A 14,670-nucleotide genomic window follows, 5' to 3' on the forward strand; every position below is an offset into this window, starting at 1 on the left:
AGCCAGCATATTTTGCACAGTAAAACGTGTTGTCAAAATTAAAAGCACAATTTATTGAGTTTGCAATTTTGTGTACATATGTGCATTACTTTCCCACTACCTGTGGTTGGTTATTTTTAGTACCAGTGAAATAAACTCTATTACGACTGCATTTCAAAGAAGCAAACTCATTGTAGCAGCAGAGGGTTCAGAAAACAAGAAAGGACATTTTAAGAGAGAAACCATAAAGTAGGATAATGTGTCACTTTACCAACAAAGTTAACAAAGTCAGCTTTCTGACAGATAAAATAACACACCAAGCATTCAATATAACTTGTTTTCGCGGCAGACATTTTGACTTGCCATAGAAGGAAAAGCACCTAATAACATTAATAACAATATACAATTAATGGAACTGAGTCACTGTTAATGTGATACAATTCATCTGCTCTTTTTAAAGTTTGACACGTCAATCTCATATGTCAAACTGTGTGCTGTGAAAAAGGTTCATTGGTAAACCTCTGGACTCCATACATATGTTCACATTAAAAAGAAAATGCACATATCATAGATATATGACTTACACACATCTCAAGCATTTTCATAGCACAAAAACATGTTGATCCAGGTCTAGATAAATAATAACAAGACAGACCACTAAAACCATTCACAGATCAAAAGGTTTGCAGTCACATCACCAATATCACTGCATGTATCAAATACATGACTTATGGCTCTGATCAATATGCATACACAAAAAGTCCCAACAGTACAGCTTAAAAACACACACAAACACACAACAGGTGACACACACCTTGTAGTTGCATCTTGAGTTTTCACTATTTTACCTGTAGTCCAAACTAAAGGGAATAATTCAGGGTTTGATCCATGAAACCTGGTTTTCTCTTGTTATGATCCTCTTTCCTTTAGGCCGTGGACAGTTGGCACTCTTGCACTAACTCACTCCAAACCACAAAATTGAAACACCGTTTTGATCGCAGTCCAGACCATACAGACTTCTGCAATGGGAAAAGTGTATTTTATACTTGTTAGGGGTTTATACTTATTAAATGTTCATAATCAGATCTTATAGTTTTTGTGATACTGCTGGACAGTTTTGGTGTTAAGACCCTTTTGTCACCTACGCTATAAGTTTCCAAAAAGCGGAACGTGTGGTGACCTTTGTCCAAGTCATAGCCACTTCTCTATTTGAAGCACCTTCCTGTCTTGCGAAAGAAGTGTATCAGACACTTCTGCAGGTGTAAGATTAGTGAAAAGGGGAAGTTCCCTCAGCCCCCCCCCCCCACGGTTGTTTCAGCACCTTTAAAAGACTCACGGTTTAGCGGGTATAATAATTTCCACCACGCTTCATTGCCACTGGTCACTGGGTTGCTGATAAAAGGTAAATATACTTTTTTTTATTCCACAGTTCAATATGTGCAAGACAAACTTATTTCACATAATAAATATTTATTTTTTAGTTTTTTCTGCCGCAAGGACTAAGGAAGAAGTAAGGAAGAACACAGAACTGTTGAACTTGTTACCTAAAGGTTTGTTTTTTGTCTTACTCTCACTTTATTATCCAGCTGATTAGAGTTCATGCAGGGCGTTTATTCAGTGGCTGCATTGCATCTTAGCGTCAAGGATTGATATGCAGGTCTGCAGTACATAAAAACTAAATTCGTAACGACTGATTTTTACCAGTATTTCAGTCTTTTTTTCACGATATTTCTATGGATTTTTACAGAGCTTGTGAAGTTTATTAAATACTTTTTTTATATGCTCTAATTTTCTTATTTTGCATAATATTTGAAATAAATGAATAAATAAATAAATAATCGTTTTGAAGAGGTTAATAGCTTTCATTGTTTTCAGCTCTTAATATAATTTGATAACAGTGGTGATGCTACTACACCAATTGTCTCGCAAAATGTATTTGCATATGGAACATATACATAATAATTAGGGGTGTAACGGTACGCGTATTCGTATTGAACCGTTCAGTACGAGGCTCACGGTTCGGTACGCATGACGAACGGAATACATTTGAATAATAAAAAAAACCCTTTTAAAACCTTTATTGAACCAGGTAGTCCCATTGAGATTAAAAATCTCTTTTGCAAGATGTAAGTAACAATACTACATAACATTAAGGAGCAGTTTTTGTTTTTTATGCTTATGTGTTGCTAAGAAGACACCCCAGATGGGTCACTCAGGTATAGTTCCATCATTGTTCAAAGTCAAAGAATAACTTCATGATGTTAGTTTTAATGAATAAATATATTTTAAAATCAAGTACATTTCTCTGGCATTTATAGTTTTCTATTGTACCGAAACGTACCGAACCGTGGCTCCACTGTATCGTACCGAACCCAACCGTGAACTTTGTGAACCGTTACACCCCTAATAATAATAATGATAGTTTTGATATTGCAGTGTATTCCATATGCTGCTGAATGTTAACGGGACATTTTTTCCATATTTCCTCCACCAGAGAATCATGAGGATCCGATTTGCTTGTATGCTGCTGCTTTCTGCTACTGTGCTCGCTGAGGATAACGAGCGTTACAAGAAGTTTAGAAACCAGCATATTAAAAACGAGATGAGTGCTGACAGATGTGACCAGGTGATAAGAGACCGTGACATCAAAACCATCGATAATGAGTGTAAGGAGACCAATACCTTCATCCTATCCACCAACAAACCTGTCAGAGCCATCTGTGAGAAGGCAGGAAAGCCATTTGGTCAGATGACCAAAAGCCTCCAACCCTTCCCCATTATTGTCTGTAAACTGAAAAACAATGTCAGCCCTCCACGTTGTCAGTACAGCGGTAAGCGATACACCAGATATATTGCAATCAGATGTGAGGACGGCTTTCCTGTGCACTATGACGGAGACATCGTACACTTTGAAAACTGACTCAACAGTGACGGTGTTCTTCAGGCTCTTGTTCAATAAAATACATTTGACCGCATACTGTTGTCTGTTTTGTTTTTTAAAGCAGTCATGTACAATAATTGACAGTGTAGATGTGAATAATATTGGAAACAAGATCACTAACAATGTTTACATTGTTAGTGATCTTTTGAAATAGGGGCAACTGTTAAAGCTAGTGGTACTTCGGACCAAATGTGTGTTGAGCAGTTCAGATTTCATTCGTCATGCTAGGAGCAGCTCTATTGATGACAAATATTTGTCCGTCGGTCGGTCAGTCCACCACTTTGGTCCAGACTGGGGTCGCAAAGTTCCAGGAATATTCAAAGTGAAAATTTGCAATTTGGGAATCAAAATTCACAGGAATGAATGTAAAAAAGAAATATAGGTATTCTGCAGAAATAAACCCTTTACTGGATCATAAGCATGCCGTAGTCATGCAGCATGTTTTGTTAACCAAGTTCCAGCCTACAGAAAAAATAAAATCTTTTTAAAAAGGTACATAAATTATACCGTCAAGCCAGCATATTTTGCACAGTAAAACGTGTTGTCAAAATTAAAAGCACAATTTATTGAGTTTGCAATTTTGTGTACATATGTGCATTACTTTCCCGCTACCTGTGGTTGGTTATTTTTAGTACCAGTGAAATAAACTCAATTACGACTGCATTTCAAAGAAGCAAACTCATTGTAGCAGCAGAGGGTTCAGAAAACAAGAAAGGACATTTTAAGAGAGAAACCATAAAGTAGGATAATGTGTCACTTTACCAACAAAGTTAACAAAGTCAGCTTTCTGACAGATAAAATAACACACCAAGCATTCAATATAACTTTTTTTCGCGGCAGACATTTTGACTTGCCATAGAAGGAAAAGCACCTAATAACATTAATAACAATATACAATTAATGGAACTGAGTCACTGTTAATGTGATCAAATTCATCTGTTCTTTTTAAAGTTTGACACGTCAATCTCATATGTCAAACTGTGTGCTGTGAAAAAGGTTCATTGGTAAACCTCTGGACTCCATACATATGTTCACATTAAAAAGAAAATGCACATATCATAGATATATGACTTACACACATCTCAAGCATTTTCATAGCACAAAAACATGTTGATCCAGGTCTAGATAAATAATAACAAGACAGACCACTAAAACCATTCACAGATCAAAAGGTTTGCAGTCACATCACCAATATCACTGCATGTATCAAATACATGACTTATGGCTCTGATCAACATGCATACACAAAAAGTCCCAACAGTACAGCTTAAAAACACACACAAACACACAACAGGTGACACACACCTTGTAGTTGCATCTTGAGTTTTCACTATTTTACCTGTAGTCCAAACTAAAGGGAATAATTCAGGGTTTGATCCATGAAACCTGGTTTTCTCTTGTTATGATCCTCTTTCCTTTAGGCCGTGGACAGTTGGCACTCTTGCACTAACTCACTCCAAACCACAAAATTGAAACACCGTTTTGATCGCAGTCCAGACCATACAGACTTCTGCAATGGGAAAAGTGTATTTTATACTTGTTAGGGGTTTATACTTATTAAATGTTCATAATCAGATCTTATAGTTTTTGTGATACTGCTGGACAGTTTTGGTGTTAAGACCCTTTTGTCACCTACGCTATAAGTTTCCAAAAAGCGGAACGTGTGGTAACCTTTGTCCAAGTCATAGCCACTTCTCTATTTGAAGCACCTTCCTGTCTTGCGAAAGAAGTGTATCAGACACTTCTGCAGGTGTAAGATTAGTGAAAAGGGGAAGTTCCCTCAGCCCCCCCCCCCCCACGGTTGTTTCAGCACCTTTAAAAGACTCACGGTTTAGCGGGTATAATAATTTCCACCACGCTTCATTGCCACTGGTCACTGGGTTGCTGATAAAAGGTAAATATACTTTTTTTTATTCCACAGTTCAATATGTGCAAGACAAACTTATTTCACATAATAAATATTTATTTTTTAGTTTTTTCTGCCGCAAGGACTAAGGAAGACGTAAGGAAGAACACAGAACTGTTGAACTTGTTACCTAAAGGTTTGTTTTTTGTCTTTGTCTTTTTGTTTTTAGCGGGTATAATAATTTCCACCACGCTTCATTGCCACTGGTCACTGGGTTGCTGATAAAAGGTAAATATACTTTTTTTTATTCTACAGTTCAATATGTGCAAGACAAACTTATTTCACATAATAAATATTTATTTTTTAGTTTTTTCTGCCGCAAGGACTAAGGAAGACGTAAGGAAGAACACAGAACTGTTGAACTTGTTACCTAAAGGTTTGTTTTTTGTCTTACTCTTACTTTATTATCCAGCTGATTAGAGTTCATGCAGGGCGTTTATTCAGTGGCTGTATTGCATCTTAGCTTCAAGGATTGATATGCAGGTCTGCAGTACATAAAAACTAAATTCGTAACGACTGATTTTTACCAGTATTTCAGTCTTTTTTTTCACGATATTTCTATGGATTTTTACAGAGCTTGTGAAGTTTATTAAATACTTTTTTTATATGCTCCAATTTTCTTATTTTGCATAATATTTGAAATAAATGAATAAATAAATAATTATTTTGAAGAGGTTAATAGCTTTCATTGTTTTCAGCTCTTAATATAATTTGATAACAGTGGTGATGCTACTACACCAATTGTCTCGCAAAATGTATTTGCATATGGAACATATACATAATAATTAGGGGTGTAACGGTACGCGTATTCGTATTGAACCGTTCAGTACGAGGCTCACGGTTCGGTACGCATGACGAACCGAATACATTTGAATAATAAAAAAAACCTTTTTAAAACCTTTATTTAACCAGGTAGTCCCATTGAGATTAAAAATCTCTTTTGCAAGATGTAAGTAACAATACTACATAACATTAAGGAGCAGTTTTAGTTTTTTATGCTTATGTGTTGCTAAGAAGACACCCCAGATGGGTCACTCAGGTATAGTTCCATCATTGTTCAAAGTCAAAGAATAACTTCATGATGTTAGTTTTAATGAATAAATATATTTTAAAATGAAGTACATTTCTCTGGCATTTATAGTTTTCTATTGTACCGAAACGTACCGAACCGTGGCTCCACTGTATCGTACCCAACCCAACCGTGAACTTTGTGAACCGTTACACCCCTAATAATAATAATGATAGTTTTGATATTGCAGTGTATTCCATATGCTGCTGAATGTTAACGGGACATTTTTTCCATATTTCCTCCACCAGAGAATCATGAGGATCCCATTTGCTTGTATGCTGCTGCTTTCTGCTACTGTGCTCGCTGAGGATAACGAGCGTTACAAGAAGTTTAGAAACCAGCATATTAAAAACGAGATGAGTGCTGACAGATGTGACCAGGTGATAAGAGACCGTGACATCAAAACCATCGATAATGAGTGTAAGGAGACCAATACCTTCATCCTATCCACCAACAAACCTGTCAGAGCCATCTGTGAGAAGGCAGGAAAGCCATTTGGTCAGATGACCAAAAGCCTCCAACCCTTCCCCATTATTGTCTGTAAACTGAAAAACAATGTCAGCCCTCCACGTTGTCAGTACAGCGGTAAGCGATACACCAGATATATTGCAATCAGATGTGAGGACGGCTTTCCTGTGCACTATGACGGAGACATCGTACACTTTGAAAACTGACTCAACAGTGACGGTGTTCTTCAGGCTCTTGTTCAATAAAATACATTTGACCGCATACTGTTGTCTGTTTTGTTTTTTAAAGCAGTCATGTACAATAATTGACAGTGTAGATGTGAATAATATTGGAAACAAGATCACTAACAATGTTTACATTGGTCATTGACCTTTTGAAATAGGGGCAACTGTTAAAGCTAGTGAATAAAGAATGTGCTCTTTATTAGAGATGTTCCGTGAGCAATAATGAGATGTACACGTTTATCGTGTTGTTAAAAATAGACATTGGCTATTGGTTTGATTGTAAAGAACAAAAATAAAGCCCTGATACAGAGACTAGATTGACCCGACCTGTTGAGCACATAAAATACCTTTTGTTGCAACTTCTTGGTCTTTTTTTCTAAGGGAAGGCTGAAATATAATATACTTGGAGAGAGCAATTACAGGAGTACAGGGTTAGGGCGCCTATCATTGGCAGCCCACTGCTCCCTATATACAGGGATGGGTCAAATGCAGAAGTCAAATTTCGTGTATGTGTATATGACAATAAAAATGGTTTCTTCTTCTTTCAAGTCTTGGAGAGACACTGCAAAAATAGCAAATTACCCCCCTCAACCTCAGAATGAATTAATATCCCCTCTTCAAAAAAGTTAATCTCAAAAATATGGAGAATAATATCACAGTCTGACAGAACATCATCCATACCATCAAGAAAATGGGAATCAGACCTATCCATCACTCCTGATGCTGATTTCTGGAACCAAATCTGCAATAACATCTACTTCATGACTAAAAATGCCAATTTACAACTAATACAGAATAAAATACTTCACAGAATTCATTACACCGGGCAAAAAATGTTTCAAATGGGATTCACGTCAGATATCTGTCCACATTGCACTCAAAACAGCCCGGATAGCTTTGTTCACGCCACCTGGCACTGCACACCAGTTCATCACTTTTGGGAAGAAATAACTGAGTCACTGTCTGTCTACCTGGGCTGCCTCGTCCCTTTATCCCCTTCACTGTGCTTACTAGGAGACATCTCAACAATACATCTGAGTAAAACAAACCGCAAATTACTCCTTGTGGCCCGAACTATCGCCAAGAAAACTATCCTCATGAACTGGAAATCAAGGAATAATACACACACTGGAGAAACTTAATGACAGAATATATTTCAATGGAAAATCTAACCTCATCCATCATATACAATACAACAGAACACCATTCCACCTGGTCATCCCTCACTATGTTTCTGCAAACGTGACACCACCCATTCTATTAATATTGAAATATGTATTGTATATATACCGGTGTATGTATATATATATTTTTTACTATTGTTGATTTCTGTTTTGTTTTTCTTGCCGGACAACCAATTGAGACCCACGTACATGCATACATGAACATCCATATGCACACATACTGACCTGTTTTTCAAAGTTATTCAACTTAAATTATTCAAAGCAATTTAAGCCCATAATGTATCAGCACAAACATGAACTCCTGTGTTGCAGCAGCAACAACAACAACTCAGCGAGGAGTCAAATCCACACAAACAAAAGCCTTCAACCATCAGGGAATAAACACAAGCAAATAAGAGACAGACGGACACACTACTGTGTGTATGTGACTCACGGTATTTGACGTCGAAGACCGTTCTCCTTTCTTTTGTGAAGTATCCATATCACCACATGTTTGTTTGTTTGTTTGTTGACGTAAATCCAGCGCTGCTTGCAAGCGAGTTTTACAAAACCAAGGAACTGACATCAGACTGGACAACAAGCCAACTCTCCTGGTTGTTTTATGGTAAATAGGGTAAGTTTAACTTCCCATTGTTTGCAGTGAGGTCAGAATGTGAATGGCTTCATCATATAATTCTGAGTTTCTGTCCCAGAGCCCTGTCTATTCACGGGTTCGCAGTAGCACGAGGCCGCGATGTAATCGTTTGTCATTCAGCAAGTGTAATCACCTTCACCTGGCTTCTCCTCGGTTGACTTCGTTAAGGGTGCAATATCATGTTTGACCACACGGACTGATGTTTACTGGCTGTCACAACCCAGGGGGGCGCTGTTTCACTCATTTCAGGAAACTAAAGAGAAAAATGGAGGCGACATGGCTGCGACAGTAGAATAAGAACTCTCTGTTATGTGACAGAAAAAATATTGTTATTTACAAAAGACAGTGATTTTGTTGGGTGTGCCCCAAGGGAAGCCAAGCGTGTTGGTACCAGAGCACTGACCCAAACACAGCTTTATTTTACCAAATGCTAGTTGAATACATCTAGTTAAATTATTAATTTTGGAAAAGCTTTTGTAGTCACGAAACTGTAAATATTGCTATAATTATACAGAATTGATCAACCACATTAAAATAAAGGGCATTTAGTCAATGCTCTACATGATGCTGACAGCAGATCAAAGAACATTCAACGGATAAATAACAATTTACAAAAACTCTGTAAAGACAATAGTAGAATAAAAAATAATTATTCATATAATTTCTTATAATTAATTTCAGACACAGACATGGACGGTTAGTATAGTTTCAATTGTAGTTTAATTTGAACATTCAACATAAGTATCAATTATCATCACTCACATATTCATGTTTTTTTCAACCTAAGACCTGGAAAATGGAAATGACTGAAAGGTTTGTTTCTATTGTCAAAAAAACGAATAGCTAAGGTATTTGATTCTGTTCACAATGAAGAACTAAACCTTTAGAAGCAGGAAAAGAGAGGACGAGTACAGTTAAGAGAAGTGGGCAAAAGATAGCTGAAAACAAAATGGGAGAAAAGAATGAGGGAATAGTTGGTGATAATGAATGAAAATAGAGGAGACATCTTGGACAGAGACACCAAGACATGAGGGCAGAGAAAACCAGAGAGGGGAAAGGAAAGGTATGAAGAAAAGAAGTGAGACGGAGGATCAGGTAGAAGGAAGAGAAGACGGGAAACTGTGACGTTGACAAAGATAATACTGATACGTCTCAAACCCAGATCCTTTTAGCTGTGAATTAACTGTAAAAGTGTGACAATACGTTGCACCTGTTGTAAACAAAGCAACAATGTATAAAGTAAACAATACAGTAGTAGTTACATTAAAGTATTTTGCTATGCTTTTAATCATGTTAGTCATCTATAGGCGGTTAAAAACCGTACTGATGTTTTCTCTTTCAGCTGTGTTGTGGTACCTCGGTCCAAAACAGTGACTACTTTGCCTCAGTGGGCTAAGAGTTGTTCATGTGGAGGTTTGCTGTGATCAGACTGGAGCACTCTGTCTTTTGGTCAATAACTGCAAGCCACTTATTTAAACCTCCGTCTGACAGTCTCAATATGGAAATTTAACCATAAACACATTATCAAAAAGCTGCACCGTAAACTGAAAAGTTCACATTTTTTAAGTGCACGAATGCTCCATGGATGTGTTTTTTCCTTATGCACCTTAAAGCGCACCAAACAATCAGATCTGCATTTTACAATGTTATCATCTAACACACTGAATGCATCACACATTAACACCGTAAGAGGAAAAATAAAAAAAGATGGGTTCTTGTTGATGCTGCAATTTCACAGTAAACATGAGGCTAATGGCAACAAATAATTCATACCAAATGTACTGTGGCACGTTTATGGCTTCTCTAGTTTTTGAACTGTTTCAGTTTCTACACATTTCATAGAGCCGGCACACACAACCTGATCAGGAGACATGAGTATTTATGTATCGTTAGCATCGTTTTCTTTTGGAACTAAGAAAAAAAGGCCACCGTGTCATTTTTGATTGTGTCGTGATGGAGAAGTTCAACATTCAGTAGCAGTGGTTGACAATATTGCAGCAACATTTTTGGATTTAAAAATAAGTACACCAAGGCACTTGAAGTCAATCATTGTGGACATAATTATCCGTTAAGGCAAAAACATTTGACTTTGGCATAAAGGCTTTATTCTAAAGAGTCTTCCTGCCCAGTCAGAAAATCATCAAATGTTGAGTAGCCATTTAAAGAGCAACTGAAACGAGCTGAACATGTTGTTTTCCCCCCCCAGTGGTTTAACATCTCGCCTTCCTGCAGTGATGTAGAAACGTACCACTGGGTACACCGTGACATCACAGTTGGAGGTGGTTACAGGTGCAACAGAGCATACTTCTGACCACAAACAACTACACCCAGCAGTGCTGCACACCACAGGAGGCAGTGAAACACTTCTCCTCAGCATCAAGTTACTCTCTGAAGAAAGGGTGGTTTGATTAAAAATGGCTTCCTGTGTCCTGCTATGATCAGGGGATTTCCGTTGTATCTGTTCTAAAACTGATTTTAAATCTCAGCAGCTAATATGCATAGACTCAGCATGATGCTAAATTGACAGTTTGATTTCACTCTTTTTTTATTTGAATGACAATTCCTCACTTATATTTAATTCCTAATGAACAGAAAATGTCTTCATGTCAAACCTCAAGTGGCTCCAAGTCTGGTGTGCAACAGCAAACTAAAGAACAACACAACATAGAACAATGTGTTATACATCTCTGTGGAAAGAGTCTTTTATGGTTTCTCAAAGAACTCACATGTGAGGATGATGTCCATTATATAGTGAAGCAGGTTAGCTAGGCACATACAGTTCCCTTTTTCTCTCCAAGAGGGAGGCCATCAAAAGGCCGACACCTTTTCCTTGTTGTGGAATCAAGAGAGCTCTTCTCTCTCAGCCCTCCTCTCTCAGTGTCCAAAGCCTCCCACACATCTGCGCTCACATTATCATGCAAATACACTTTGAAAATATAGAATTCGTTGGGTTAGGGTATATATTTATATAGATTTATACAAACATATAAATTCATATAATTTTAAGGAATGTTAATCTATTTTGCTGTGTATTTTTCCTCCTTACAAGGTACAAAATAACTTTCCATACTATGTAACACATTATATAATCAACACATGAAAAAAACACAACTTATCAGTCCTTTTATCATCTTTTAGAAAAAAAAATCCATAATAAAAATAAGTTCTGTTTTTTTTTCTTACTTATATCTTACAATATATTTTCTCTCTGTCAAAAAACACACACACACACACACACACACGTCCCATTTTTGTTTTCCGTTTGTGGTTTCCCTCGGCGGCAAATTGGCAGCGGTCAAACTGAATGTGTAAAAAAACAAAAAGAAATCACATAATGATGGTGCTCATCGACGTGGAAAACATCTCAGAGCGACAGCCTCGTAGACGTGTAGAATTCACAAAATGGCAGCGGCGGGTGTTGCAAAACAAACTAACAAACGGTGCTGTTACAACGGGCACTTGGAGCAGCCGCACTCCAGAGCAGTTTCCATCTCCTCGGAGTACGAGGTGCCGTCGCCGCAGCGGAAAACCGCCTTCCTCCTCCTGGTCTTGGTGACGCCGCAGCAAACACCTTGGGGTGCTGCCGCCTGGCAGGATCGGGGACAATCCATCCGAGGAATCTTGGTGGTGGACGTGCATGTTTTCATCGGGTGGTGGCGCTTAAGCACCTCCCTCACCATCTCTCCTTGACATGTAAGCTCTGGACATTAACGGGGAAAGGACATAAAACAAACACATTATGTAATGATATTTGTCAAATCATGGCATGCTCTCCATGTCTTCTTCGATGATTCTTCTATTTTACCTGTGTCACAGGTAGGCCCGGCGTACCCCGGTTGACAGTGGCATACGGGCGCTCCTGCCTCTGACGCGTGACACTCCCCGTGTCCGCAGCGCTGCCCCCTGCAGGCTGGAGGCTCCTGCCGTCGTTCACAGTACTGACCCTGGTAGCCTTCAATGCACTGGCAACTGTAGGCCTGACCCTTCGGCACACACAGACCATGAACACATCTGGAGGTGAGAGGAAGGGAAGAAGGCAGACAGGTTAGAAGAAGTGGGCCATGTTGGGGCAGATGCCAATGACGTCTTTGTTTGCAGGGTAAATGTGCAACTACTGCAGCAGCAGGAATAAGTTCACACAGCACTTTCTGAACGTTTACGTACAGCCGTTTCTGCTGTCTCGGCTTACCTGCTGTTCTGACAGGCGCTCGGTACTGTCGTCTGGTCACAAAGGGCCCCGCTGCGTCCCGGAGGACAATCGCACGTTACCCCCGTCTCTCCGCCCTCCCTGCACGCACCCTGAGCGCACACACTGCAGGAATGACACCCCGCCAGAATGCCCTCGGCCTGGTGGCAGAAAAAGACGGGGAGAAAATACTGTCATGGGAAGCTGAGTCACGGGGCCTTGTACTGCTCATAGAAGTGAGCAGAGGGGGTGTAACCTACTGCTACAGTCTTAATCCTCTTTGGAAGTCAGAGACAACAACTGCTCTTTTCTCTTACAGCTGCAATTCAAATGTGACCTAAAAATCTTTATCTTATCAGTCAAAATTTTTCGACTGTCGCTTATATTATGAAAATGCAGTCCTTTGTTTTGACTGATTTTGAGCATAAAGAAGCAGCATTATTTTATATCAGATATTTCTGCTGCATGTCTGCTTTCTCTTGCGCAACATAACTTTGTTTGCTGATATTACTTGTAAGACACACAGTTGACGGTTCTGACAAGACATAGCACCAAAAGAGGTTATAATATATTTCTCAATATGGCTCTAAAGGCTGCTGCAAAACTCCTTTAAAGCCAGGCTCAGATACATAATACCGCTTTTTTTGAGAAAAGAGAACCCTCCCCGTGTAATTACCTTGCCCTCGACCCCTTGCAGTCGTGCTCCTCCTGCCGCCCTGTAGCTCAGGTCTTGAGGCTCCCCGTTGATCCGGACATTGTGGATGCAACCGTTAAAGGTCTGAGGGGAACGTTCAGGGCCGGGTCGCAGACCTGAGGCCACCACCTGAGATGGTACTCCTGGGAAACGGAAGAGAAGACGGGAAGTTATAGAAATTGAAAAATGTGAAAAAAGAGAAATGGGATGAAACTTGGTATGAAAATAAGGGAAAAGAGAAAGACAATTTAAAGGCGGATTGCTCAATTAATACACTTCACTTATCTCTGGTTTCATTTTCTTGATCGGCTCTTACATTAAAATACAATTTTTCCGGCGAGAATACGGCGTAATAACTCTCACTTTTGCCCAATAACATTATGTTTCTTTCTAGTACTTGAGAAAAAAGGCTGACTGTTCTCAGGGGCATGTATTGCCCTTTTTCCGAGGGAAAGTTGAACAAAAACAGTTCTCCATTTCTTCACCACATCCCTTGCTGGGAGTATGTGTGAGCGTATTTGTATGTTGTGGGTGTATTTATATGTACCCATGCATGGCAAACATGCGATCACAACCACAAAAAGGCAGTAAAGGGCGGGGAAAAGTAACATCTGTATGTTCAGAACATGTGGCTTTGTGCGTACCTCCGATGTAAAGTTGGGTGTTGTGGTCGACGGAGGGCTGGCGTGCCAGCTTGCCCAGGCTCTTGGGGGCCCCGTTATCCACCACCAGGCTCAGTGAACGGTTCTGAATCAAAAGCTCAACCGCGTGGAAGAGCCCGTCATTCACCGACTCAACGCTGTAACACAGGGAAAAAAAGGGATTTTCAGTATGGTTCCTATTATGATAAATTACTGTTGAATTCTGCACCAGACAGGAGAATTAGAGAGGAAAAAACACGATAGAGAAAACTGGAAATGCCGGACACAAAACAGACTCCAAACATGTTCAAGTCAAACATTTCTTTTCTTTGTTTTGTTGTGTTTGCAAATTGACCAAACCAAATGAAAAAGAAATGAGGGAAATCTATGTTGAAATGTTATTCTCAGACATGAAACAGACTGAATACATCCTCGTTGCAGAGCTCTTTTAAAAGAGATTATGTTGTGCTCTCAATCTAGGCCATGGTTTCTTAACATGGGGGTTGTGGCCCAGAATGGAGCCCCTAGAAGCACACAGTCTTGCGTCTATGGCCGGACTCAACCACTTAAAACATTCATGTTAAAGAAAGAGGCTCTCTTACTACAGCGCTGACATTTTTTGGGTGAAATACATGTTTCCACCGAAGAGGAGCCTCATCATGACCTTTCGCACCATGTCTGACCCTGGGAAGAAAGTGTGTGTGTGTGTGTGTGTCTTTATGACAATGTGTGTCTCTAAGATTC

General features: G+C 39.2%; 1 protein-coding gene and 2 long non-coding RNA genes across 3 annotated transcripts in view; 2 read left to right on the forward strand and 1 right to left on the reverse strand.

Moving 5' to 3' along the window:
- The first annotated feature begins 1,320 nt into the window (after positions 1-1,320).
- LOC306777715 lies at positions 1,321-2,954 on the forward strand. Its single transcript, XR_013772001.1, has 3 exons — positions 1,321-1,381; positions 1,461-1,529; positions 2,474-2,954. It is a non-coding gene; the product is annotated as an uncharacterized lncRNA (long non-coding RNA).
- Positions 2,955-4,988: 2,034 nt separating this feature from the next.
- Positions 4,989-6,624, forward strand: LOC306777382. Its single transcript, XR_013771983.1, has 3 exons — positions 4,989-5,054; positions 5,134-5,202; positions 6,144-6,624. It is a non-coding gene; the product is annotated as an uncharacterized lncRNA (long non-coding RNA).
- A 2,493-nt stretch (positions 6,625-9,117) lies between these two features.
- slit3 (slit homolog 3) overlaps positions 9,118-14,670 on the reverse strand; it is a 98,466-nt gene continuing 92,913 nt past the window's right edge. Inside the window, exons 29-33 of the mRNA XM_079268113.1 lie at positions 13,930-14,084; positions 13,268-13,428; positions 12,595-12,752; positions 12,211-12,416; positions 9,118-12,105 (exon numbers count right to left, since the gene is read on the reverse strand). Of these exons, the coding sequence (XP_079124239.1) occupies positions 11,852-12,105; positions 12,211-12,416; positions 12,595-12,752; positions 13,268-13,428; positions 13,930-14,084 (934 nt within the window). The 3' untranslated portion in view covers positions 9,118-11,851. The remainder of the gene's footprint in view (positions 12,106-12,210; positions 12,417-12,594; positions 12,753-13,267; positions 13,429-13,929; positions 14,085-14,670) is intronic.

The sequence above is a fragment of the Melanostigma gelatinosum genome (assembly GCF_949748355.1).
Source record: "Melanostigma gelatinosum genome assembly, chromosome: 5".
NCBI lineage: Eukaryota > Metazoa > Chordata > Actinopteri > Perciformes > Zoarcidae > Melanostigma > Melanostigma gelatinosum.